This window comes from Mesoplodon mirus (assembly GCF_964341445.2).
Source record: "Mesoplodon mirus genome assembly, chromosome: 7".
NCBI lineage: Eukaryota > Metazoa > Chordata > Mammalia > Artiodactyla > Ziphiidae > Mesoplodon > Mesoplodon mirus.
In genome coordinates this window covers 85,453,450-85,481,308 of record NC_138983.1, presented here as the reverse complement: position 1 = coordinate 85,481,308, position 27,859 = coordinate 85,453,450, and the positions used below count along the sequence as shown (strand labels likewise).

General features: G+C 45.3%; 1 protein-coding gene across 1 annotated transcript in view; it reads left to right on the top strand.

Moving 5' to 3' along the window:
• Window positions 1-14,516, top strand: part of LOC309808841 (forkhead-associated domain-containing protein 1-like) — a gene marked incomplete at both ends in the record, with an annotated part of 99,491 nt that extends 84,975 nt beyond the window's left edge. Inside the window, 5 exons of the mRNA XM_082629413.1 lie at window positions 1,800-1,916; window positions 4,838-4,933; window positions 5,357-5,577; window positions 6,115-6,280; window positions 14,400-14,516. Of these exons, the coding sequence (XP_082485539.1) occupies window positions 1,800-1,916; window positions 4,838-4,933; window positions 5,357-5,577; window positions 6,115-6,280; window positions 14,400-14,516 (717 nt within the window). The remainder of the gene's footprint in view (window positions 1-1,799; window positions 1,917-4,837; window positions 4,934-5,356; window positions 5,578-6,114; window positions 6,281-14,399) is intronic.
• Between the last annotated feature and the right edge of the window lie 13,343 nt (window positions 14,517-27,859).

The following is a 27,859-nucleotide window of genomic DNA, read 5'->3' as shown; positions in this document are numbered from 1 at the left end:
TTCCCACATTGTCTTTGCCTCTTTGGCAACTGACGTGGCCCCCCCTGCACTGAAGCCCCAGCTTCCTCCCCCCGCCATGTTCTCTCTGGCCTACCCAACCCTCTCGGTTTGCTTTCTTGAAACCCTCTCATCTTTCATAATTACAGCTTGGGTGGGTGATGCTCCTGGCAGCCAGTAGGTGGAGGCCAGGGATGCTGCTAAACGTCCTACGGTGCCCAGGACGGCTCCCACGACGAGGACTGTCCCGCCCAACACGTCGAGATGCTGCAGCTGAGAAATGCTGCTGGCTCCTTCGTCTCTGATACATCCCGGTTATTTTTCTGAAAAAAAAAATCACCCTTCATTAAGCCAACTCACTGCTCCATCAGAAGCTGAAATAGCAGTGACTCAGACCCTGGAGTCACACCACTGTGATCCCAAGCCCTGGCTCAGCCATTTGCTAGCTGTGTGGCGTCCAGCAGCCACAGGTCTCAGAGCCCGACCGCCTCATGTGTAAAAGGAGGCGATGGCGGGACAATACAGTGGGGTGATGCGTTGATTGCTTGGCAGAGGGCCGGGCACACAGGTCACACTCGTGACATTTCAGTGATGTTTAAATCAAGTTTATACTCTTTAGGCTACTGTTCTAGGCTGGCCACAAACTGAACTCAGCTTTCCATCCCAACTCTTCCCTCTACTCCTCCCCTCCCCCATCATCTGCTCTAACCCAATTAAGCTCTTCCAGAACATGCACTGCATTTCCCCACCTCTCATCCTACCTCCTGCCTTCACCCCCCATATTAGTTTCCTATGGCTGTTCTAACAAATTACCACAAACTTAGGGGCTTAACACAACTCATCTTTATTCTTTTACAGTTCTGGAGGCCAAAGGTCCAAAATCAGTTTCGCTAAGGTAAAGGCAAGGGGCTGGTTCCTTCTGGAGGCTCTAGGAAAGAATCCGTTTCCTTGCCTTTTCTAGTCTCTAGACTGGAAAAGGCGAGGAAATAAAAATTCCCCGCTTTCCTTGGATCACGGCAGAGGAGCACCTTCAACTCTCTGCTTCTGTCACATCACCGTCTCTGTCTGTCTGTAGTCAGACTCCCTGTGTCTGCTTCTTGTAAGAACCCATGCACCTATATTGGGTCCCCCCAGCTAATCCAGGATAAGCCCGCATCTCAAGATCCTTACCTTCATCACATCTGCAAAGGTCCTTCTGCCCTGTCAGGTAATGTTCATAGGCTCTAAGGATTAGGACCCAGACATCTTTGGGGGGGAGGCATCATTCACCCAACCACCTCTTCCATTCTGACACACCATCCCCTCCAACTCTGCATACCCATGCGTGCCCACGCCCAGTGGGGCCTCAGCCAAGCAGTGATCACACCAGGTGAATGATGGCGCCTCCCCTGGGACTTTTTCATAGACGGATGCTGTGCAAGGACCAACCTTGGGGAACTTCCCAGGATAAATACCCTGTTTAGAGGGAATAGGGCTTTCAAGAAGCCAAGCTTGCTGCTAGGTGGAACCCTGGGCTAGGACACAGAAGCCTGGGTTCAAGTCCATCCTCACACCTGTGGCCGAAGGTTCCCCCTCAGTGCCCCCGCCCTGGGAGGCTGCAGCCTCATATGAGCTGTGTGGCCTTGGACAAGTCATTTCACCTCTCTGGGCCTCAATGCCTCACCTGCCAAGGGAGGATGGTGAGCTCATTAGTACTGGCCTGTGGTAAGTGTCCAGTAAATAGCAGCTGTGACTTTTACATGCAGTAACTTCTTCCTGAGCCTTTCTTTTGAGTGTAAATTATTTCTTTTATAGATCACAAGGACCACATGGATGGATCATTTCTAGACTTAAAGACCCTCGGGATGGAAAAAAATGTTCAGAAAATATTGGATGCAAAACCTGACTTGCCAACTTTTTCAAGAGTAGAGATCGGAACGGTAACCAAAGAAACTTTGTCTCTGCATTGACTGACACGTGGGGAGGGTGGGCATGAGGACAGACACGAGCCGTGTGCCCTGGCACTACTGTATACATCATTGGTTCGAGGCCAGGTCCTCCCTGATGGGCTGGCACCTGTATGGACTGATCAGTGCCTGGCCGTACCAGCAATCCAATGTTTGAATAGAAAGGCAGCTTCCCATCATGTACAGCATGATATAGCATTGCACTGATGTGGGCCAGGTCAATCTCTGGGCCTTCCTTTTCACATCACATGTTATATTCTGCAGAAAATATCCAACAAGCTAATGTACAACATTATGTCATGAGCTTGCCTAACATTTGCTTTTTGCTATAAACTGAAAAACATGAACACATAAAGGGCAGCCAAAGGGAGCCATGATGATTAAGAAGACACAAGTTCTAGAATCAGAGACCTGTGTCCTAATCCCAGCTCTGCAAGCTCTGTGACCTTGGGCAGCCTCCTAACCTTTCTGGGACTTCAATTTCCCAGCTGTAAAATGATGATGGAAAAATTAAAGGAGATCATTATGTAAAGTGCTTATCCCAGTGCCTAGCTCATAGCGAGCACTTTAATAGATGATAGTTATTATTGTCAAACAGTATTTAAAGAGTATTATCCAAGAAAACCTTCCTTTCTTAGGGAGCATAGTTTGTGTTTTCCAGGATTTTCAGAAGTAATTTGATTGTTAGGTTGAAGGTGCCCTGTATCCTAAATGGATGTTTGATCAGGTGTTTGACTGAAACATGACAATGGACAGCTCAGGTCAGCGTGGCTTGCTGTGGCAGCTGGTCTAAACCAGGTTTGGGAAAACATAATAAAGCCATCCTATCTGTACCAGCATTTTCTCCTACAATTTTTCTAGACATTTGCTCACACGTCTAGAGATGTGAGTCTTCAGAAACGTGTTGGTCTTCCTGATAAAATCGAACCTTCCTTCTCTGAGGTTGGGAGTAGAGGGACCGTCTCCAGGTGGGGAGCTCAGCTGGATCTCACGTCCTGATGGTCCTGCTTCCAAGATTGACCTTCCCCTTGGCAACAAGCCCTCATCCCACCACTGACACCACAGAGCAGGAAACCTCCCAACTCTCAATCCTCCAAGGTTGGCAGTAATTAAAGGAAAGAGCAGGAGGAAGAATAGCTGACATCTGTGAACTGCTTACTGTGTGCCAGGTGTTGAGCTCAGCCGGCTCCATGCCTTATGTCATTGAACGATCGTAGCAGCCTTGTGTCATAGTTACTATTATTGTCCCCATTTAACAGATAAGAAAAATTAAGGCTTCAGGAGGTCAAGTACCTCACCCAAGGTCACAGAATAATGATTGAAGACACACCAGGGGTGTGTCCCTGGTGGTGTGTCTGCTAGCCTGCAGAGACCGGGTGGGGACTGTGTGCTTGGATCCTGTAGCCCAGGCTCTTCCTTAGTGACCCTCCCCTCAGGAAAAGAGGGGGCGTCTGGAGAGGTACAGAGGAAGCAGCTCAGGGTAGCTGAAGACACTGAGCAGCATCTCAGGTTCTTTTTGCAGCAGATCTGCCCGGTTTATTGTCATCTTCAGATACCCTCTTTTATTCTCATCTCCATAGATACATAGACAAATATGTCCACTCTTATCTATCACAGTCACTTTGGGGGCCATTATAGTTTTTTAGTTGTTTTGTTTTTAATCTCAGAGGTTTTCAGGGTAGTGCCAACAAATGCTAGGGCTAAGAGATGCTCATGGCAAGCATTAAAAGCCAATTTATTTTTTAAGGAGGCTTATTATGGTTATTTGTAGTCGTTCAGATCGGGTAACCTATTCAGACTGGTGGCCATTCCATGCAGTCATTTGGGCTTCCAGCAGCCAGCTGGCTGGTTGGGGTCTTAGGGAGATGCAGCTGCAAACACTATCTGCATTGTCTCTGGAAAGGGTCTGAAGTGATGCTCACCCACCAGGTTCCAGAACTAGGAGAAGGTTGGGCCAAATTTTGTGAGGGTATGGTTTCTGCTGCACAGAAATGAGATTCCTTTAATAAAAAGGAGGGAGGCTATTTTCCACTTAACCTTCATTCGTTCATTCCACTAACATGCCCACTATGCACCACTCGGTGCCAGATGCCATGCTGGGCACAAGGAGGGAGATAGTGAGCAAAAGCCGCATGGTCCCCATTTTTCTGGAGCTTGTCCTCTCAACATCAGCGGTACTGATTTTTTGAGCCAGGTAACTCTTTGTTTGGGAGACTGCCCTATGCATCGTGGGGTGTTTAGCAGCATCCTTGTCCTCTACCCACTAGACGCCAGCAGCAATTATGACAACCACAAATGTGTCCAGGCATTGCTAAATGTCCTGGAGGGGGTAGGGTGGACAGAGTCACCCCCGGTTGAGAACCACTGGCCTAAAGGGAAGACAGGCGAGACGGTGGCCAAGGAATGGCATAAGTGATGCATCATTTCAAAGGCAGTCGTGCTCTGAAGTGGTAGGAACACAGTCATATAGAAAGCAGTTCACAGAGTCAGACTGGATTTAAAACCAACTCTCTTGGCATGGACATATATACACACACACGCTACCAAAGGTAAAATAGATAGCTAGTGGGAAGCAGCTGCATCGCACAGGGAGAGCAGGTCGGTGCTGTGTGTCTACCTAGAGGGGTGGGATAGGGAGGGTGGGAGGGAGACGCAAGAGGCAGGGGATATGGGGATATATGCATACCTATAGCTGATTCACTTTTTGATACAGCAGAAACTAACACACCATTGTAAAGCAATTATGCTCCAATAAAGATGTTAAAAAAATTAACTCTCTCAAATTATTCTTTAGTATCTTTCCAGTTCTTCCATTATTCTTTGGGTTATTCTTCTGGATGTAGAAAATCATAATGGAATGCCAAGAGAGTTTTTCTTCTTTTTTTTAATTTCAGCCTCAAAATGGCCTTTCCAGCCCAGGGTCCATCATGGTCTCTGAGAAGTTAAGGAAAATGGATGTGGCTGACGCTTTAGATCTTAGTGAAAAGCTGGTAGGTATACCCAGCATCAGTCCCCTCCTGTCCAAACCTGCGTGCCCTGCAGGTAGTTTAAACATCAACTCCACATACATTTTAGTTGTTACAGTAGCTCCACGAGACCCATCTCCTATCCCAGCATGGGCTGGAAATTGCAGAGCCCAATTCCTTGCAAGACTGGGTAGTAAGAATGAATGTTTATGTCTGTTGTCATTCCCCCTCCCCACTTCCCCCCAATTCTCAAAAAGGCATAGTGTAAATGGATGCGGGGGAAAATGAAAGTCCTACTAAAAACCCCAAATGCACTCATTTGCAAAGCATGTGTTTCTTCTCTGCAACTGCAGAAAATGAATGAAACAGAATTAGACGTTTGCCTCCTCAAAGGGGCCACCAGCGGTCTTGGGCCAGGCCTCTTACCTGTGAAACGCTTTCTCGTAGTACATGGACATGAGCAAAACCCTCGGGACTTTGATGAACATCAAAGGTATGTCAGGTCACGTGTCCATGAAACACCTCTCCCCAAAAGAGAGGGAGAGAGTCCACCAGCTTCGACAAAGAGACCTGTACCTGGTATTTGATAAGATCACCCTACTCAAGAACCAGCTGCAGAGAAAAGAGGAGCTTTTGAGACGATACGAGAAGGACATTGAACAGCTCAAGTATGGCCCGTGTCCCCGGCAAAAGGCCCAGGCCTCCATTCTCCAGGCTAAACCTCGGTGCAGCTGCAGACCCGTAGGGACCAGGACAAGAGGACAGAGGCCTGGGTGTGGAGGGGGGCAGGCGGGATGGTGACTCAGGGCCTGATGGACCCAAGTCTCTGGGCAAGAAAGCAGCAGTTAAAGTACCCTACTGTTAAGGAATAAGGTGCACCTTTTATAAATGTGTCTGATGTTTCACCATGTGTGTGCTTTTCATAATTCCATCCTATTTTCAGTAGTATCCGTTCCCCCACCCTCTCTGGAAAATTGGGAGGGGCTGGTAGCATAACCGTTGCCCCCTTCATGCTGCACGTCCACAGCCAATGGGCTATTTATTCTGCCCTCTAGTCCCCACATCTTCAGCCTTCCCCCCACTTGTAAGGAAACCGCGAAGCCAGGCATATATGGAAGTGTTCTGAGGATCTCCCAGGTCGGGAGCATTGGTGGTGAGTGAGAAAGCTGAGGAGAAAAGAGACTTTGTCTCTCCTGTGTGCTCAGGCAGAGCAAAGTGTCGGTTCAGATGTACCAGTCACAGGTGGCAAAGTTGAAGGACGACATCTCCAAAGAGGCCGAAGAAAAGGCGCTGCTGAAGGAGGCCCTGGCGCACATGGAAGAGCGGCTGCACCAGGAGAAGAGGGTCACCAGGGCGATCAGGCAGCAGAAGGTGAGAGGTCCCTGCTCGGAGCAGAGCCTCTGAGGCTGCCCCTCAGCTCCCTTTAGAAACAGCCAACTGAGGTCCCAGTGGGATCCAGGCAGCACAGAATGCATTCGCTCATTGCAAAGGAAGGTGGCAGAATAGCTTTAGCATTAGGCAGACATAGGTTTAGACTCTTGTTCTGCCATTTACTGTGTGACTTCAGGCAGCTTTTTATTTTTTTAACATCTTTATTGGAGTATAATTGCTTTACAGTGTTGTGTTCATTTCTGCTGTGTAACAAAGTGAATCAGCTATATGCATATGTATATCCTCAGATCCCTCCCTCTTGCGTCTCCCTCCCACCCTCCTTATCCCACCCCTCTAGGTGGTCGCAAAGCAATGAGCTGATCTCCCTGTGCTATGCAGCTGCTTCCCACTAGCTTTCTATTTTACATTTGGTAGTGTATATATGTCCATGCCACTCTCTCACTTCATCACAGCTTACCCTTCCCCCTCCCCATTTCCTCAAGTCCATTCTCTACATCTGTGTCTTTATTCCGGGCTGCCCCTAGGTTCATCAGAACATTCTTTTTTTTTTTTTTTTTTAGATTCCATATATATGTGTTAGCTTAACCTCTCTGAGACTCAGTCTAGCTTGCCTCTATTTTTTTTAACTTTCTTTTTTTTTAATTTAATTTTTATTTTATATTGGAGTATAGTTGATTTACAGAGTTGTGTTAGTTTCAGGTGTATAGCAAAGTGATTCAGTTATACATACACATATATCTATTCTTTTTCAGATTCTTTTCCCATATAAGTTATTACAGAATATTGAGTAGAGTTCCCTGTGCTATACAGTAGGTCCTTGTTGATTATATATTTTATATATAATAGTGTGTATATGTTAATCCCAAACTCCTAATTTATCCCTCCCCACCACATTTCCACTTTGGTAACCATAAGTTTGTTTTCAAAGTCTGTGAGTCTCTTTCTGTTTTGTAACTAAGCTCATTTGTATCATTTTTTTTAGATTCCACATATAAGTGATATCATATGATATTTGTCTTTGTCTGACTTACTTCACATAGTATGATAGTCTCTAGGTCCATCCACGTTGCTGCAAATGGCATTACTTCATTCTTTTTTATGGCTGAGTAGTATTCCACTGTATATTTGTACCACATCTTCTTTATCCACTCCTCCATCGACATTTACGCTGCTTCCATGTCCTGGCTGTTGTGAACAGTGCTTTCTGAGACTCATAGTCTAGCTCGTCTGTATTTTTTTAACTTTTGATAATTCGTGTATTTTATCTTGTTTTTTCTATCCAGATAACTATTTTTTCTACCAGTTTTATTGAGACATAATTGACACACAGCACTGTACTGAGCTTAAGGGTGTCCAGCATCATGATCTGACTTCCCTGCCTCCTGAAATGATGACCACAATCAGTTGAGTGAACAGCCCGAGTGTTTTTAAAGGCGGCGCTTCTGATTTTCATTGTTCTGCCAGGTGCCAGGGATACACTGAGGAATAAGCTCTCTGAGAATAAAGATTTGGGTTTGCTCTTCTGAGTAGCCAGAATAGTACTCCAGTCTTTCTGACTTGGGGCTGTGTATTTGTACACGCATGCTTGCGTGTATGTGTGTACATGTGAGTATGTGCTGTGTGTTTGCATGTGTGTGTATTTGCATGTGTGTGTTTGTTGCCTGCATGAGCTCTAAGGAGGCCAAGGTCATAGAAGGGTGCCCTTCTCCTCAACCAGGAGGTGATGGTCAGATAGTTCCTTGCAGAAGCCTGCCCTCCATCCTGAGAACCTTCTAGGCAATAGGTTTCCAGACAGCAGGCTCTCTGGCTTAGAGCCCCAGAAATGAAAAGTGGCTGTCCTGCTCTGAGGGAGCCTGGTTGCGGTGTTTCCAGTGCTCACTGCTGTGAATTAAACATCACAGGCCTTAGTCTGCATGTGTCATTGAGCTGCCTCAGGCAGAGGACAGTTTCCTTTCACACCAAGCAATGCCAGGGAGAGCTGGGCCAGTGACAGAGTTGTGACTTTCCCTTTGATGTGCCCTCTGGAGAGCTCACCCCTCCCCGAAATGCCGCCCCCGCCCCCAGGGCTTGGCAGACTGGGTCCCAAAGCAGAGACACCAGACCACAGAATGGGACAGAGAAGGGCCCAAAAAAAGCCATTGTCATGTACTGAAAACCTGAGGATTTACATAATCAGGCTTCACATGCATTATTCATGGGCTGCCTCATTCATACACAGTGCAAGGGACAGGCCAGCCTGTTTGTCAGGAAGAAAACAATAATACATCTTAAAGTTTTGCTGGATCCTAAAGGGCACTTGTATATATCTGTCTTGGCATCCGTTCCTTCCAGGGAGTATATCTTCGTTGTCTTTAAGCAGAAATGAACAGAAAGTAGAATTCCTCTTTTCTAAGTTTTACACTTAGTATTTTCACAAGGAGCCTTAGTTTTTTAGCCTCCTGTATGAAACTTTGAAACTCTTCACCCGTTCACAGAGGTGGCAGTGTTGAAGCACTGAGATGAAATTACACATCTTTAGCCTCAGAATTGCCCACCCCCCAAAAAAAAATGGAGTTTGTAGTTTTAATTTTTGACCATCTCTTCACCAAGCAGACCTTTCAAGAATCAAAAGTCCTATTTCCACACTAATATCTCTGGCTGTGAAAATGAGACTTGGTATAAGATGCTGGGCCTTCACAGCGAACTGGGTCTGTGGCTCTGTCCATGTGGCAGAGGGACGGGAACCGCTGCCCAGGCCGTGCTCACTCGAATCCACTTCCCACATCACTCAAGAAGCCGGCAGTGTCTCTCAGAGTTCAGAGGCCAGATTTGGAGTCAAACAAATAGGGGTCAAGCCCCACCGCTGCCCCGAATGACCCTGAGTAAGTGGCTTGACCTCTGTATCCCAGGTTCCTCAACAAAAGCAACCAAAACTGTTAGCAAGGGGCCTACTCCGTGGGGGAGTGGGAGGGTTAAATGGCAAAATGCCTGCAGTGCCTGGCACATCACAAGCCCCGTTTCTAAGGGGGAAGAATAGGCAGCTCATGGATGGGTGGGGATTCCTCTATTTCTTTCAGGGAGCTTCCTGCCAGCTGACGCCTTCCCCGGTCCTCCCAAAGCTGCCAGCTCTTATGGGACGCGCTCTTCTCTTTGGTGAATACGACTAGGGCCACGGCCAAGAAAGGACCCAGATACCTTTTGTGAAAGGGCTAAGGCTGGGATTTTCAAGAGGAAATTTTTAAATGCACAGAAGTTGCCACTTGGGAAGCACGCAAGCCCTTTCTTAGGGCTTGAAGTGTAAGAAAGGCTGAAGGGCACCGGCTGCTTCTGGCAGGAGAAGCCGCTCAGCTCTCCTGCCAATCAAATCTCCAGCCAATCAAGTCCTGGCTAGGGGGCGTGACCACCGCTTTGCCTTGTGGTCTCAGCCAGGAAAAGCCCCTAACCTTCCCTCTGCTTAATTAGCTCAGATCCCTCTTCTTTAAGATGAGAATAAAAATGGCACCTAGCTCGTAGCCTTCCCAATTGGAGCTTGTATACAAAAGCCTTAGCACATAGGACCACAAAGCATTCACCCTCTCCTACCATCGTCATTACCCTCACTATTCTCTTTAACTCACTATCTTCCAAGATTTCCTTGGGCCCAGGTATTCTCAAGATTCTGGCTTCCTCCGTGCCACTTGTGTGTTTTGTTTGTTTGTTTGTTTGTTTTTGCGGTACGCAGGCCTCTCACTGTTGTGGCCTCTCCCGTTGTGGAGCACAGGCTCCAGACGCGCAGGCTCAGCGGCCATGGCTCACGGGCCCAGCCGCTCCGCGGCATGTGGGATCCTCCTTGACCGGGACACGAACCCGTGTGCCCTGCGTCGGCAGGCGGACTCTCAACCTCTGCGCCACCAGGGAAGCCCCACAATTGGTAGATGTTGTGTAGGAGGAGCGTGGGATGGGAGGGGCTTGGGGTGGTACTCTTCCGCCCACAATGATGAAGTAGAACCATGTGGCCAGGCCTATGCAGCATACGGATAGAAGAAGGCTAAAGAAAAAGACCCTCCCGCACCCCCTTCATCACATCCCAGTGTGTTCAGTAAAGTTCAGGAAAAGCAGGTGCACAGGGGCCAGGCTCTGCCCTTCAGTGCCCAGTTGCCCACTGACGGAACTTAATCCAGGAAGGAATTTTGCAGCAATGTTCAAACTGGGGTTCCCTGGAGCCTTTGGGTGCCATGGAAAGGTGTGACTCTCAAAGCACACACACCTTTCTCCCGCCAGAGAAGCTCTCCATTATCTTATACCCCAAGTTCCTCATGGGATTTTGCTTGGATATACGGTTCTGCCAAAAAAAAGGCGGGGAATGGGGTGGGAGAGAAGAAGGCTGTTGGTTTAAAACTAACCCCTGCTTTATAATATCTGGGAATTTGGATAGTGATTGTCTCAACTGAGTTTGTGATAAATACTGAGTGGCTGCAGGCTCGAGGTCTTCTCCACGGAAAATGCCTGGAGGGCAACTGTCAGTTCAATACGGGCCCATCAGCCTTCACAGACAGTCCTCTGAGGGTAGAGTTAGCATCCTTCTGGGAGAATGGAAGAGTCTTGTAAGCACCTATGCCCTGTCCCAAAAGACAGCCTTATTTCCTCCCTGAGTTTTGTGACTACCCGGTAGGGTTGCCAGATTTAGGGGAAAACAAACAAACCAAAAACACGATGCCCAGTTAAATTTTAATTTCAGATAAACAACAAAAGCTATTCAGTATAAATGTCCTAACTATTACACGGGGCATATTCACACTCACAAATTTGTTGGCTTCATTCTGAAATTCAGATTTAACTGGGCATCCTGTATTTTATCTGGCAACCCCTCCAACATTTACTGAGCACCAACTAGACACCAAGCAGGGAGGTTCTGAAGCAGGTGTCGCAAGATGGCAGCCCACAGATATATTCCATTTGGCTCATGGGATTTTTTTTGAAGTTACATTTCAAAATAGGGCAGTTTCCTGGAATACTCTGGATTTCCAGCTTCTCTGGGAAACTTGGAAGATCTGGCGACCCTAGGCCCACAGACCCACAAGCCACCATCACAAGCCTCCATCTTCCAGGCCCCTTAGAAAGGCCCTGGGCTCGTGTGTTTGCTGCTGTCCACCACCACCCCAGCTCACTTCACCCACTTCTTTTCCTTTCCTGGCCGCTGTAGGAATCAGGTTGGCGACCCCAGTGGATGCTCAGGGCTCTAGGAGAACGTCTCCTTCCTGACACCACTGCACATTCACCTGCGGAGTGTCAGTCTGCAAGGGAGACCCCAGTTCCCTCTCACTTTTGTGTCTCCAGTGCCTAGGGGATGCTCTTTCTTTGATGAGCTGCCCCTGAGGTGCAGGGTCTTGAGCAGATCAGGGTCAGCAATAGTAATCAAACCCCAGGGGAGCGGCAAGCTCCAGGTTTTCAGTGATGCTGGCTTCCCAACAGGCCCCTGTAGTCCCTGCCAGGGAGGTTAGCCACTGGGGCTTTCAACATTTCCACTGGGTGGAAAGCCACTGGACATCTACAGCCTCTTCCACTGATCTAGGAGGCTCTGCTTCCAGCTAAAGCAGATCTGTCCTCCAAGAAGAATACAGTATCCTTCATAGCCTTCTTGGTTGACCACCTCCTTCTCTGCTGGAATCTGGAACAGAGATTCCCTAAAAGGTGCAGCAGGACAGTGTAGCGTTGCCCCAAAGCCACACCCCCTTCTGCAGACCTCTATCCTCACCTCCTCACCTAGGAAGGCTCAACATTCCATCCAAATGGGTAGCATCTGAAAGTTGAGAAAAATCCATTTTTCTCTGATGCAAAAGGCAAAGAAGAACATAAGCTAAATTTTGTCAATATTCTTTCTGTGTTAAAGAGACGAATGTTTGGAGAGCTGATGAAGAACTCAAAGATGCAGAACTCACATTTCCAGGTGAGCCAGAAGAGAGAAGAGAGAAAACCCTAGAACGTCAGCAGGAAGCCCAGTGGACAGTTATCCCACATCTATTATGTACTGAGCATTTGGCATGTGCCGGGCACAGAGCCAAACACTCGACGTGCAGTATCTCTTTTAAGCTTCACAACAACCCTATGGGGTGGGTGTTGTTATTATACCCAATTTACAGATGAGGTGTCTGAGGCTCAGAGACTTTCTTTGTCCAGAGCCTCACAGCTCAGTAGGAGAGCTGGGAATCAGTGCAGATCTGACACCCAGGTGAGTGCTAGCTTTTCCTCCTTTAGGTTAGAAACCTCCAGGTAATAAACCTGATACATTTCCAGTGGTATTTCTCTTAAATTTCAAGGAAGCATCCTCTAGAATTCTCTTCAAAGTTGAGAATTAAGACTATGAAATCTTGAACATGTTGAAACATTGCCATTGACAAATCAGCCCTGGAACTGGAATTAAGCCAGTCCACGTTCCCACTTTGCAGACAGTAGAGGCGAGCTCTCAGGAAGCTAGAAAGCCAAACACATTTTGGTTGAATATGAGAGAGGAGACATTCAAGTTTGATAAAAGGCCACAGTCATGCTGAGGCAACCAAATTATCATGGGAAGAAACGAAGATATTCTAGGTGAGGGATATATTTGAAAAATAGAAGCTTCTCAACCAGCATCCTTGTGCAAAGACCAGAAGGTGGTTACTCCCCAGAGCAGGATGTTAAGAGGATAGAGAGCATCCTGAGGGCCCCACTTGATCTGAGACGTTTGCCACCCTGCAAAGTGGAAAGGACTGGAAGTTTGTTACTTATTCACTCACATATATGACTGAGCTGGGAGGAGGCAGAAACTGCCCTACATCTAGGTTTTGTCTGAGGACCACCTGCGGATGTGAAATGGCAGAGGAGATATTGGGATGGGCCCCGGATGTTGTGGGAACATTGTGCTTCTCTGAGATGTGAGACGCCCTGGAACTTCACGCTGCCTCTGGCTTTAACAGAAGCGGGGCAGATAGTGCTTCGGCTAAGAGCAAAGAGCCAGCTTCCCATTCTCCCTGCCCTCCAGCCTGAGCTTAGAAGTTTGGTGTCTAGGATCTCCTCAGTACAGAAAGGTTTCCTCCAGGTTCCTTGCCAAGTGTAACTTGGGCGACTCCATCCCCAAGAGTGGGCCTTGGGCTTCCCTGGTGGCGCAGTGTTTGAGAGTCCGCCTGCCGATGCAGGGGACACGGGTTCATGCCCCGGTCTGGGAAGATCCCACATGCCGCGGAGCGGCTGGGCCTGTGAGCCATGGCCTCTGAGCCTGTGCGTCCGGAGCCTGTGCTCCGCAACGGGAGAGGCCACAACACTGAGAGGCCCGTGTACCGCAAAAAAAAAAAAGGGGGTGGAGGGGGCTTTTTTAAGGATATAGGGGTGAGTGCCTCATAAAAACTGGGAGCTGAAAGAGAGACTGGCCTCGAAATAGAACTGGTAAGCCATCAGATCTCAGGCATCATCTCTTTTATGCACACACAAGCGTGCGCACACGCACACACAGGCCGTATCTCCTCTCTGTGTCTCTGTGTGGCTCCCCTGATCTCTGCTCTCTCCAGTCATGTGACAGGAAGGAATGACCTCATGGTCCCCCAGTTCAAAGGACCAGCCCAGGAAGCAAGTAGCATCTTAGAACCCATAACCCAAATCCTGGGAGTGACCATCTTAAAAGCCCAGCCCGTGCCAAGTGCCCGATCAGCTATGACCAGGGACAGAGTCACACACATGGCTGCCTGGATCCAGGAGTAGTGCTCAGAAAAGGGTTAGACAGACCCCCTAGAGTATGCTGCATTTTACCCTCCTAAGACATCAGAGACATAAGGCATTCAGTTCAGTAACAGCTTTTCGAGAGAAAGTCCATCCCAATGAAATTGCCTATCATCAGAAACTCCTGGTTCAAAAAAAGATGCAAATGTCAGAAGAAAACGTTATCTGTGTATCTGGAAGAGTGTACACCAAAATGTGAATAAGGTTACCTGTGGGTAGTGTGATAATGGTGGATCATTTTACCTTCGTTTTGCTCACGTCTATGTGTATATATAAATATTTTTTACAACAAAGATTTTATTTTGAGTAAAAAAAAATGCCATTTCAGAAATATTTGGGGATCTCCCTACAATTATAGAGTTTGGGCATTTGTTGCTCTTGCTTGTTGTAGGTTGGAGCCAGAAAAGGCACCCCAAAGATGGACCAAGGAAGGGAGATGCTGAAGAGAGAAATGTCCAGCAAATCCAGCCAGAGCCTTCTGTTTTCTAAACCTGGTGGAAGGAACTAGAAACGTCGTCCCGCTGGGCCTCGCGTGATCCTCCGTGAGTCAGTGTAACTCTTCTGCGTCCAACTACTAAGATGCTTTTTTAGGACATTAAAGGTTGCTACCCTAGTGTGTTGCTTCCTAGACTGGTATTTTGCACAATACTGTATTTTGGAGTGTGTGAGGAGAGGGGTTCTTTTCACAGATATTATGAATGTAAACATACACAGGCATATGAAGACTAAGTTTGAAATTCAGACTCCTAGGCCTGGTAGATGCAATTATGTGTTTGGGTAGTGACAAACCCAAATGTCACACCTCCAAGGAGCTCTGAGAAGCCCGCAGTGGAGAAAACCCAGGGCGTGTACTGGGGCCACAGGACAGAATGGTAACCTCAGGGCTGTTGGGGCCATGGTATAGTGCATTTATATCTGAATTGATTATAATAAATGTGAACAGCAACCAGTTTTATCGCTTCCATAACAGTGAGTCATGTTTATATGGCGCTCTGCGGTGTTCAAAACACTTCTCGTCTAATCCTCTCTCAAGCCCTGGGAGGTAAATAGCATTATGTTCCCCATTTTACAAATGAGGAAGCTGAGGCCCAGAGAGGTTAAATGGCCCGTCTAAAGTCACACAGCTAGTAAATTGAAGAATTGGGGCTGGAACCCAGGTTTCTAACTCCATCTCACGCTGCCCATTCTGCCGCACCAAGACAGCCCAGTAGGTCAAGTCCCAGGCCATCAGGACAGACCAAGTACCCAGTCATCAAAGAACACACACTGCCCAGGTGGACACACCCCTTTCCCGTGGTGTTTGAAGAGACCCTCATTTTTGCCTTCTCTCCAGCCATCTGTTCTCTCCCTGCCTTTCTTGTACGGCCAGAGACCACCAAACAAAACAGGAGGAAGAGCCAGAAGCCATGAATATCATTTATTTTTTATTTTTAAAAAGGCACAATAAAAGTATTTTGATATTTTAAAACCAAATGCATTCTTTATACTGATTAAAACTAGAAGGAAATGGGAAAAATGATTGGCATGATCTTCCACTAAAGGTACTTCTTACACAGTGAGAAGGGGGAGCATACCTGACCTTAAAAATAATCTTGAAGATCCCAGCAGTTTTCCATAAAGAACATATTACTTATACTGTACCATATCCCCAAAATCCAAAACAGCAATCTCCAGCACCAGAAAAGATCACTTGGTCAGGCAGTAGTTAAGTAGCTGGCTCATGTTTGGAAGCCAAATTGTGTGGGAAAAAAACACTTTGGTTGAATACAAATATTTGAATTTGCATAAGTTAAATGTAATGCCTATGTGGCTCCACTGTATTTGAGGTCTTTCAAAGGACGTGTTAATCTTTATCATATCAACATTGCAACCCACAATGGCAATGTCCTTTCTTCACTCCTTGAACTAGATGGTTCTTTAGGTGTCTCCTCAGCCACACACCCCTTTCTCTGAGAATGCACATTCCCCAACCAGCTTTACCCTACCTACTGCTGCTCTCTTGGCCACACCTGACTGGCTGATCAGTAGATAGTCTACCCAAGCCAGACCAATCAGGTTTCTCTTCTAACCCAAGCTGGGCCAATCAGCACCTGTGCCCTTGATATTTGGAAGTGGGACATGGAGTTACCACACAGGTCATTAATGGCCCGGAGCTGAAAGTCTTGATGCAGTTCCCAGCTGGGGTGGCCATTTCTCCCACTGTGTTTGGAGAAACAAAGCCAGTCTTAGAAAGAGATGGCCAGGATAGATAAGCAACAGGTAGAGACAAGAAACCAAGACCCAGGGAATTCCCTGGCAGTCCACCCTGCGCTTTCACTGCCAAGAGCCCGGACTCAATCCCTGGTCAGGGAGCTAGGATCCCATAAGCCACACCGTGTGGCAAAAAAAAAAAAAAAAGAAGAAGAAACCAAGACGACCCCCAGTGAGACAGTGCAGCAGACACTACAAGCCCCTTAGTCATTGCCTCCCTCTACTGTATAAGCAGCACGCGAAATGCCCTCATTTCCCAGCCTCCCTTGCAGCTAGACCTGGCTGTGTTGTTCAGTTCTGGCCAGTGACATGCAGGTGAAGGCCCTGGGCAGGGCTTCCCTTCTGGAATTAAAGGCAAGGCTTTGCTAGGAGCAAGTTTTTCTCTTTGTCCCTTTGCCTTGTCTCCTTTTCCTCTCCTGGAGCTCGGACTTGGAGCTGGAGCAGCCATGTTGGGGATCACCAGGTAACAAGCCAGAGACCAAAGCCCACCTCAAAGGACAGTGGAGTGGAAAGACATGAAAAGCCTGGGTGGGAGCCTAGTGGCATCACTGTGCTCTGCACTGTACCTGAACTGCCTACCTCTGTACATCCTGTTGTAGAAATAAATCAATCCTATCAGTTTCAGCCACTGTAGTCAGATGTACCTGTTTGTGCTGTGGAGCAAATCACTCAAAAGTTAGTGACTTAAAATGGCGACTATTAGTTCTCATGATTCCAGGCGTCAAGCTGGCCACTTGTACTGGTCTGGTTGGTTTGGCTGGGGCTCGTTTAGGGTGGCTTCGTACATGCCTGCCTGGTCATTGCCAGGCAAGCTGGGTTAGGACAGTGGTTCTCAACTGGGGGCATTTTGCCTCCCAGGGGGCATTTGGCAATGTCTGGACACACTTTGGTTGTTAAACTGGGGTGGGGGTGATACTATCATCTCGGGGTAGAGGCCAGGGATGCTGCTAAACACCCTGCAGTGCACAGAACAGCTGCCCACAACCAAGACTTATTTGATCCAATATGTCAATAGTACCGAGAATGAGAAACCCTGGTCTAGAAAGGCCTCAGCTGGGACGTCGGATTCTGCCTGGTGTGGTCCCTCATCACCCAGCAGGCCAGACCAGGCCACGTGTGGTGGGTACAGGTTTCCAAGAGCAAGAGGAGAGAGAAAGCCCCAAAGCACACTTTTCAAGTCTCCACCTGCCATGTGTTTGCCAACATCTCATCAGACAAAGCAAGCCACATGGCTAGAGTTCATTTGGGAGGGGCTCCAAATTTTTACCATCTACCCACATCCAGGTTTCTGTTATTTAAAGCTGAAGGCAGCGCGCGCCCAGAGCGTTAACGGGCGGGGGCGGGGGTGTGGAGTTGGGAGGTCAACTGGGCCTCCTGGTAGCCTCCCTGAGTTCAACCAATCCAGTGAGGAGAAGCCGTGGGCGGGGCGAGCTCCGCTGCCAGAGCGGCGTGAAAAATTTCCCAAGGCAGAGTGAAAACCTTTCCTGAGCGACTGAGCATGACCGGTGGTGAAAGGTCCAGCCCAGCTTTCACCACATTCCAGACTCCAGAGGGACTTTTCTGAAACCCAGAGAATGGACCATGTCCTCAAACAGCTTAAAAGTCTTCCATGGCTCCCCCATGCCTCCTCAGGAAAAAAAGATCACACTTCAGTGGGTTTTTTATGCTTCATCCTCAACCAATTTCTTCAGCCATGTCTCCCACTACTTTTGCAAGAACTCTTTTGCTCCACGGATGTTGCAAACTTGCAGCTTCTCATACACACCATGTTCTCTGTGCACACAGGTTCACCTACCTGCGATTCTCTGCCCAGGCCCTCTCTACCAGGATAATTGCATCTGTGCTTTCTAGGTCTATGAAGATAGTCATGCTTCATCCCTCTGGCATAGCTCTTGTTTTTTTTTTTTTTTTTGCATCTTTGTTGGAGTGTAGTTGCTTTACAATGGTGTGTCGGTTTCTGCTTTGTGGCAGGGTGAATCAGTTATGCATGTGCATGTGTTCCCATGTCTCTTCCCTCTTGCGTCTCCCTCCCTCCCGCCCTCCCTGTCCCAAACCTCTAGGTGGTCGCGGGGCGCCGAGCTGATCTCCCTGTGCTGTGCGGCTGCTTCCCACTAGCTATCTATTTTATGTTTGCTGGTGTATATGTGTCCATGGCATAGCTCTTCTTATTCTGTGTTGTGAATATACTCTATGTGCTCACATGTCTTATCTTCACTAGAATGTGAGCTACTTGAGGGCAGGGGTCTTGGCATATTTTACACCTGTATGGAACTCTAAGACCTAGCAGGGTGCCTGGCACAGGATAGACACTCAATAATTGCTTATTGAATAAATGAATGGATTATGAGCTCCATGAAGGAAAAAAAAAAAAAAAAAGCTGAAGGCATTCCAACTGATGCAGAAAGTTGCCCTGATTCCTGATGACTTTCTGGTTCTTGGTTTCTTTCCTTGGAAAGGCCCATTCTAATGCCTGCCCTTGGGTTCCTCTAGGACTTTTTGTATCACTCAAGATTCTCTGGTTGCAACCAACAGAAATCTCCTGTGGCTAACTTAAACAGAAAAGGAGTTTACTGAAAGGAAATGCGGAAGGTTAGAGAATCAACGGGCAAGCAAAGCTGAGGAGTCTGGACAGGCAGGAGCCATCTTTTCTTCCCCGTAGATGTCCCCTTTTTTGCTTCAGCCGGTTTGAGTTTCTGTTATTTGCAACCAAAATGGCATTTACTAAGACGCTCTGCACAGCCCCAACTGGTAGCTCTGAGAAGCTACCAGCGACCTTTCTTTCCCCTGACGTTGTACCAAGGGACAGCAGGGTACCTGCAGTCCCCCCACCAGAACTCCCAATCTTCTGATCCCCCAAGAAGCTAAGCCAAACAACTTCCTTCCACCCTTGCCAATGGGGGCCCATTTGGATTCGTGGCTTTGCAGATAAGGTGCCCTTCTCCAGCAACTTGGCAGAGCCAGCAGTGCCTGCTGTTGTGGAAACCAGGGTCATGAAGTGTCTACGGAAGAAAACAGCTTTCCCCGGATCCGTGTTGCAAAGTGTGTTCCTGGTAAGTGGAGTGGTTTCCAATTTTTTAGCGTCTTAGGAATGAAAGCAATACACTAACAATGAGGGGAAACCCAAAATCTGCTAATGCATTTATTTTATTATTATTATTATTTTTTTTTAAATTTATGGCTGCATTGGGTCTTCGTTGCTGCACCCGGGCTTTCTCTAGTTGTGTCGAGCAGGGGCTACTGTTTGTTGCGTTGCGCGGGCTTCTCATTCCATGGCCTTCTCTTGTTGCGGAGCACAGGCTCTAGGCATGGAGGCTTCAGTAGTTGTGGCTCGCAGGCTCAAGAACGCAGGCTCAGTAGTTGTGGCGCACGGGCTTAGTTGCTCCGCGGCATGTGGGATCTTCCTGGACCAGGGCTCGAGCCTGTGTCCCCTGCATTGGCAGGCGGATTCTTAACCACTGCACCACCAGGGAAGCCCCTCATTTACTCTTAATGCTTCCCCCTGTTGAGGACAAACAGGAGGAAAAAAGAAAGGGCAGGGCTTCCTTGGTGGCGCAGTGGTTGAGAGTCCGCCTGCCAGTGCAGGGGACACGGGTTCGTGCTCCAGTCCGGGAGGATCCCACATGCCACCGAGCGGCTGGGCCCGTGAGCCATGGCTGCTGAGCCTGTGCGTCCAGAGCCTGTGCTCCGCAGCGGTAGAGGCCGCAACAGTGAGAGACCCACGTACCGAAAAGAAAAGAAAAAAAAAAAGGGCAATAGCAAGGTTCCAAATGAGCTGAGAAATGACCTTCTAAAAGGGCTCTCAATCTGGCCTGTGGTAGATGTCTGTCGGGGTTACTGCCCAGCCTAGACCTTCCTCAGGAGAGAAGACGTTTAGGGCTTACAGTGGGCTGACTGGTGGCCCCAAAGATCTCAGGCTCTAATCCCTGGGACCTGAGAATGTTACCTTACAAGGTAAAGTTTTGCGGATATAAGGATTTTGAGTTGAGACTATCCTCGCCCTAAGTGCCATCTGTAAGTGTACTTATAAGTGAGAGACAGGAGGAGATTATATACAAAGAAGAGGCGGAGGCAGTGACCACAGAGGCAGGACTAGAGTGCTGCACCTACAAGTCAAGGGATGCCAGCAGCTTCTGTGGTTAGAGTCTTTTGAACTCCTTGGCTTTTCAGCTCCTAGGCTGTAAGATTTGAATCTGCAAATGCCCCAAGGAGAAAAGCTGCACCAAATGTCAAGCTTGCGTCTGTGTTTCCCTTCTCTCCAGAACTTGGCCCACATGTCTTGGTGTCTCTCTAACATTCAGATGCCAGCGAACAGATGTTTTCTTACTTTATCCAGGTTTTCTAAAATTTCTTTAGACATCACCTGATCTTATGTTATTATTGAACTACCATCTCAATTACACCTAGGAAGAAAATTTACAATTTTTAGAGAAAATGGAACCCTGGTACAGTGTTGGTAGGAATGTAAACTGGCACAGCCACTGTGGAAAACAGTATGGAGGGTTCTCAGAAAACTAAAAATAGAACTACCATATGACCTCGAAACTCAACTCCTGGGTATAAATCCGAAAAAAACAAAAACACGTGTTTTCAAAAACATGTATTTGAAAAGATACATGCACCCCAATGTTCAGAGCGTCATTATTTACAATTACCCAGATATGGAAGCAACCTAAGTGTCATCAAGAGAAGAATGGATAGGGGCTTCCCTGGTGGCGCAGTGGTTGAGAGTCTGCCTGCCGATGCAGGGGACACGGGTTCGTGCCCCGGTCCGGGAAGATCCCACATGCCACGGAGCGGCTAGGCCAGTGAGCCATGGCCACTGAGCCTGCATGTCCGGAGCCTGTGCTCCACAGCGGGAGAGGCCACAACACTGAGAGGCCTGCGTACCACAAAAAAAAAAACTGAGTGACAACTTAAATGATATATGAAATATTTTGCTGACTTACAAGAACATGCAGAATTAAATATGACCCAGTTGAAATGTTAATTTTATTTTAATGTGTATGTTGGGGTGGAGTCTTCAAGGTGCCAGAAAACAAGCATTCACCCATCCTGTTTGGAACTGCAGCACACAGACACCTTCAGTTACCAGTTCTGTTCATTCTACAGAATCATCTTGAGAAAACATACTGTTTTTTATGGACCTGGTATATATCTTAATTAGTTTGAAGAATTTCCCAAATACCTGTTAATATATAGTTCTCCAATTCCAATCTTGTCACGTCCTGTACCAGTGACACAGCACATAGGAGTTTTATTTCTCTTTCTTTCTCTGGGTTGTTCAGAACCCAACGAAAGAACAATGGAATGTCATCAAAGAGATCAGCGTTCTTGACTCAGATTTACCGTAAAATAATAGTGTCCTCTTGGGAAAATTATAGTTATTCTAGGCCCCTTTCCTTTTCTTTCCTTTGACAGAGCTGCACTAGATGACCCCAAGGAACACTGCACTCTTTGCAGTCGTAGCTTAGATGTTACTGGTTTTTCTGAAACAAATGAGGACAATGACACGTGAAACTGTGCAGCATCTGTGTAACTATGTGTTCTTAGAGTTGCCTCCATTTTACAGGTGATAAGATGGCTGAGCACAGAAGTAGATGTCTTGACCAGAGGTTCCAGAGTAGACGGAACTGAACCTCAAGTTTCCTTCTTTCCTGAAGCTCACTTAGCCAAAACATAGGCTTCTGAATATTAAGCTGTAAAGCATATTATCAGTACGCTTTAAAAGAAGCAGTTCTTCTAGGATTTCCAATTAATAGCAGGAGGTTTTGAAATTCTTCAAAGATCATCTAATTTTGTGAGATTTACAGCTCTATTTTCCTGTCAAGCAAGTTGTATTAGTGCCAGATAATCACGTGAGCTTCCGGATGCTTCTCTGAACCTCTTGAAGTTTTCTTCTTGCTATCTGAAATTCATGCCAGATAAGCCTTTTTCTAGAGCGTATGTACAAACTTGTGTGTTTTTATACAGAAAAGCGATGCAGTGAGTCAGGACGGGGGTTAAGCCCTCATTCTCAGAGTGGTGTTGAGCTCCTGGTGAAATATAATCATCATTTCCTCAGAATCGAAAAGCAGTTATCTCTAGTTTTCAATCCCATTAACTATTTATACATTTATGTATGATACATGTATTTATTGTACCTACTAGGTGTGTTCTCTTTGGGAAGTACAAAGCTCTTTGAGACATAGGTTGTTCATTTTTTTGTTTTCCCACAAATACTGTGACCTTTTGAGCAGGAAGGTCTATATTTTACTAACATCTAGAACGAGCAGTTAACACGGTGTCTAAGATGTAGTCAATAAATATGAAATACATAAATGAACACATTTTTAAGGAAGGGCCAGGACATGAACAAATAGAAATTTTTCATTTTCAGTCACAAAGCAACCAGAGACATAAAACTGATACAGACAACAAGTGCTGTGGTCATTCAAAGAAGGCGTAGAATAGATACAACAAGGATCTCCTCTATGGCACAGGGAACTCTACTCAATATTTTGTAATAACTTATAAGGGAAAAGAATGTGAAAAAGGAATCACTGTGCTGTACACCTGAAAGTAACACAACATTGTAAATCAACTATACTTAAATTAAAAAACAAACAGACAACAACAACAAAAAAAACCCGAAAGAGGTCATATAAGTTTTTATGAGATTCCATAAGAGAAGCCAAATGAGGACGGGAGAGACGGCTTTTGAATCAATTCGGAGGAGAAGTTACAGAGAAACTTGTCTTTGACCTGAACTTGAGTTTCCATTAAAATTGCATCGCAGAGATATTACAGATGAAGGTAATCACATAAACTTACTACACTGAGACTTGCAGAGGTTATGAGTGTTGTTCAAGATCCCAAAGCAAGTGCATTGTGGAATCAGAATTTTAAGTGAGGCCTAATGAACTAAAAACAAACAAACAAAAAAACAAGCCCTTTCTGTGATACCATGTTGCCTTTGAAGTCGTTATTTTGGTGGGTTGGTAGAAACTGGTTCCAGTGTTTCTTGCAGGAATGACTAGTTCTGTCCCCACCGCGGCCCCCCACCCCCGAGTTGATCCTCATAGTTTCCTTTAGAATGGACTTGCTAAAATGCAGACCTGCAAGTATTCATGACGCCTGTGTCCAATCATTTCTCCTGCCACTGCCTACTTCACTTCTGGATTATATGAACAATTCACTGTCTTCATTTATGCTTTTCCCTCCTCCAAGAATTCCTTTCTCCCTATGGGGTACCTGGGCAACCCACTTCATTTTTCAAACCTCAGTTTACATATTATGTCTTTTGTGCAGTCTTCTTTTGAGTGTTGTGATCACATGCTCCTTTTTGCTACCCTTGCACTTCTTCATTCCTGGTTGTTGCACTCGCTACACTGTATTGTGATTGTATTTTTTACATATATCTGTGTTCTCCTGGGCAACATTCCTTGGGGCCAGGGGCTACCTTTTTTCATCTATTGATGTTGCCTTAGCGTGTTACTTGTTGCGAAGTAGTTAGTTATAAAAATGAGATTTGATTAAATTGAAAATTGTTATGCACATATTAGTTATTATCATTTACAGATATAACAGGAAAAATATATTAATGTTGGTGCTGAAAGTTTACTTCTAGTAAATGGTGGTGGTACATGACTTCACTTATATTATTTTCCCCACTATTTTATATCTTTCTACCTAATATCTCTTCTTTATTTCCATCTCTTTCTTTATTACTAAACCAAGAAAAACAGGGATGAGGGTAGGGCTAGGCCATACTTGGCTGGAATAGTAAAGCAATTGTGTGGGGTTTTGGTGAGAAAATCCTGAAGCATACAGGTCTGCATCTTCCCTTTTTTTTTTTTTTTTTTTTTGCGGTACGCAGGCCTCTCACTGTTGTGGCCTCTTCCGTTGTGGAGCACAAGCTCCGGACGTGCAGGCTCAGCGGCCATGGCTCACGGGCCTAGCCGCTACGCGGCATGTGGCATCTTCCCGGACCAGGGCACGAACCCGTGTCCCCTGCATCGGCAGGTGGACTTTCAACCACTGCGCCACCAGGGAAGCCCCTGTTTGAAGTTTTTTGATAAATAAGATTTGATAACACCGTTTTATAGAAACTTAGTTTGGACATTTCTGAACCTCTTTTCTTGTTTCCTTATGGAAGAAAGCTGCTTGTTTAGCGTTAATACTAATTCAATGGGGGTAAGATTTACACAGGACCAACCCTAGCATTCATAGTGTGTGGCACAGGAAACAACTTTGAATGGCCATTTCAAGGAACAATATACTTAAGTGTATACAATGAATAAAATGGATGAACTACACAAATTTATGAGTTGAAAACCATAGAATCATAGAATTTTCTCACTGTAAAGGCTCTTCCTTTTCCAACTGCTTAACTTCATCCTCTGTTAAAGCACTTCAATAACAGGGAGTTCTTGAGTTTAAAATGCAGTCGGTCCATTTTATAGTTGAAAGGTTCTACTTGTCAAAATATTCATCCTTTTATCAACCTAAACCTGTCTACTTGGTGTAAAATCTTCAGTGTGGGACAGTCTAAACCTTTTTTCATAGGACAACTCCTAAAATAGTTTAGAGCGACCACCTACTTCTCTCCTGGTCTTGCTTCATGTCATCTATTCCCAGTTCCTTCAATTACTTCTTCTATAACAATATTTTAGATTCCAGACACTTTACTGAATTCATCACTTTCTTCAGTATAATAGCTCATTTGCTGAATGTGATATTTTGATCCTAAAGGGATTTGTTTACTGTTTTCTGAAAAGAATTAAAACATAAAATGTCCAATCAACCAATAATTCTTCACCTAGCATGATTCATATACACCAGTTGATAAGGAAAAGTTAAAAATTCAAATTACTTCATTCTTAAAGAGTGATCATAGTATGTCCTTATTTATAATGTGCAGGAAATATGAATTTTCTTTCTGTGCATCTGTAACAGTGCCCTCTTGCAGGGTACAGAGGATACTCCATTGATGCTGCCTAATGATGTGTATGTGATATCCTGATATTTACTAAGAAGTTAGACATTCAGGAGGATTTTTTGTTCCCAACAGACATACATATATGAATTTTGATTCTCTATGTTTTGTGTGTTTCTAACTTTTATTATTCATCTATTGGCACTTAAGTGCATTCACCAAACTGCATCATAAACATCAAAGCAGATTACTTCACTTTACCTTTTATGAGATTATTATACTTATCAACCAATATCTGAGCCCTTAATATGGGCAAATCATCCTAGCCTGTTAAGCACAGAGGTACAGAGCATGGAGTTGAAAGGGCACACACCAAGATTTGAACAAATTACTTAATCTCTCTAAGTCTTCATTTTTGTATGTGAAAAATGAGAATAATTACAATGATTGAACTCATAAGGTGGATCGTAGAAAACATCTAGGTGCTACATGTAAAGAGCTTGTTTGACTACCTGACAAAAATATCCATTCTTTATTAACATGATGGTGATGATGATGATGATGAAGCTACCAGCAGGTGTCCTTCTTAGGTCGGTAAGAATGGTGAATAAGCCACAAGATCATGTCTGTGAACATTTGCATTCTAAGGCTACACTGCCTTTGCCTTCCCAACTCCGGCTCCACGCCTCATCTGTTTAAACATCTCCCAAGATAGCTCAGGTCTTCTCCTCTATGAAGCTATTCTGAACTCCTCCTCTAGAATGAACTTAAAATACATTGTTTGCACTTCTATTAATTTATATCAAGTACAAACTTCTGCAGTGGAATTGATTACACTTTATTGCAATTTTTGGCTCTATATCAACTTGCAACTCTTTTGAGGAAAGAAACTGGGTCTTATTCCTAGAAACGGAAACAGTGACAAGCAAATAAGTCATAAATGTCTAAATCGGCACATTGAAGTTATTTTTTCTAGAATGTTAGGGAAAACACTTAAGGGAAAGTCAGATTCATTGTTGTTCCCACAGTCCTAAGAATGGACTTTCTCATAACTTGTATAATTCTATATGTAGCAAGTGAAGATTAATCAATGGCAGGTTTTCCTTCATTTATATTTATATAATCTTAAACTAATTTAAGAAAAGCCATCTCATCCTTCTGAGTTAAGTTACAAACATTAAGCATTTTAATATTTAAATAAGAGTGAGACTAGCTTTCTTCACAATTCTGTGTTCTCATATTTTAAAAGGATGTCAAAATTTAAACTTTTTTGTCTATCATCTTCTTCCAGATTCACTTAAAGTGTGGTTCTTAACATAATCCCAAGTTCTGAAACTAATTGAAAGTTAAACATCTAGTGATTTCAACCTCTTTTGGTCAGCCTCAACATTTCCTTCAAAAATAATTCCCATTGACCACAATATCTATACTTCCAGTCTATTTTTCCCTATAAAAACAAGAAAAAGTTCACGGTGACAGTTCCAGATTCATCCATGAGGGGGCAAACATGTCTCATACACACAATGAAGGGAAAACGAGTAATCAACTAGTTACACTGGGAAAAAAATGGACATGGTGTCAATAGCAAGATTTGGCCCATATTAGAAAGAAAACAGTGATCCATATCTGTTTGAAGATAAGATGTTTGTTTAATTTTTACATTTTACTCCTATTTTCAATGCCAGAGGAAGAACACCTGAAGGATGGTGCTTGGTGTAATAGTCAAACAAATGTCTCTTTAGAGAAAAGAAAAGCACTTGAAAACATTGCAAGCTCTGTTAAACTTATTTCTAGTCTAACAACTTTAAAATTAAAAGTAGTCTTGTAAAATGCATTTCTGAAAGACTTTATCAAAAATGCATACCTCCCCTCAGATAATGTCACTGAATTAAGGATCAAGAAATGAGAGACAGGAATTCAGCTGAAAGAAACATGGAGAATTCCTGTGTAACAGAGTGAAATGTGGAGGTTCTAGCTGTGTTTGCCCTTACCATACCATTATCAGTCAAGATTTTCAGTTTTGTGTTCCAACCTGCAGTTAAAATCAAGTGTAGCGCTCAAGGCGTAATTCCTCAGTTCTCTGCTTACCCTGATTAGAGCCCATGGTCTGTCATTAGAATCACTCTTTTGCAGAGACACTGTGAAGTCCCTTGGCCCTCACTCTTAGTCATATTGGCAGTGCAAAATGCCAGCCCTAGTGAAATAGAACTTATGCCAATTCAGCATCTGGGCCAAACCACTAAACATGGCTGGAAAAAAAAACGAGCAACCTTTCTAATTTGCCTCATTTAAATTCATAATCATTTTACCCCATGTGAACTCTTAGTACTTACTGGAAAACTGATTGCTGAATCAATTCTCTTTTCTTCTGTCCTAGAGAACAATTTCATAACTCCTCTTTCTTTACGTCTATAACATGTCTTCCTCTAAATTCTCAGCTGCTTCCTAATTCACTGAGAATACAGGAGGGATCAAAATAGAATATCCGTGAACGCCAAACACCAAGTCTACCATCCTACCTGGATCTATCTGAAACCACGTGTTCTGCCTTCCTTCTTCCTTTGGCAGAAGAAATGTTTGTCCTCTGTTCTAAGGCCGAACCCTCTACTCTGCACTGGATACCTCCCTTCTGGCCGAATCAGGGATTTCTCTTCTACTATGTCTCCTCTTCCCTGTATCTTCCATTA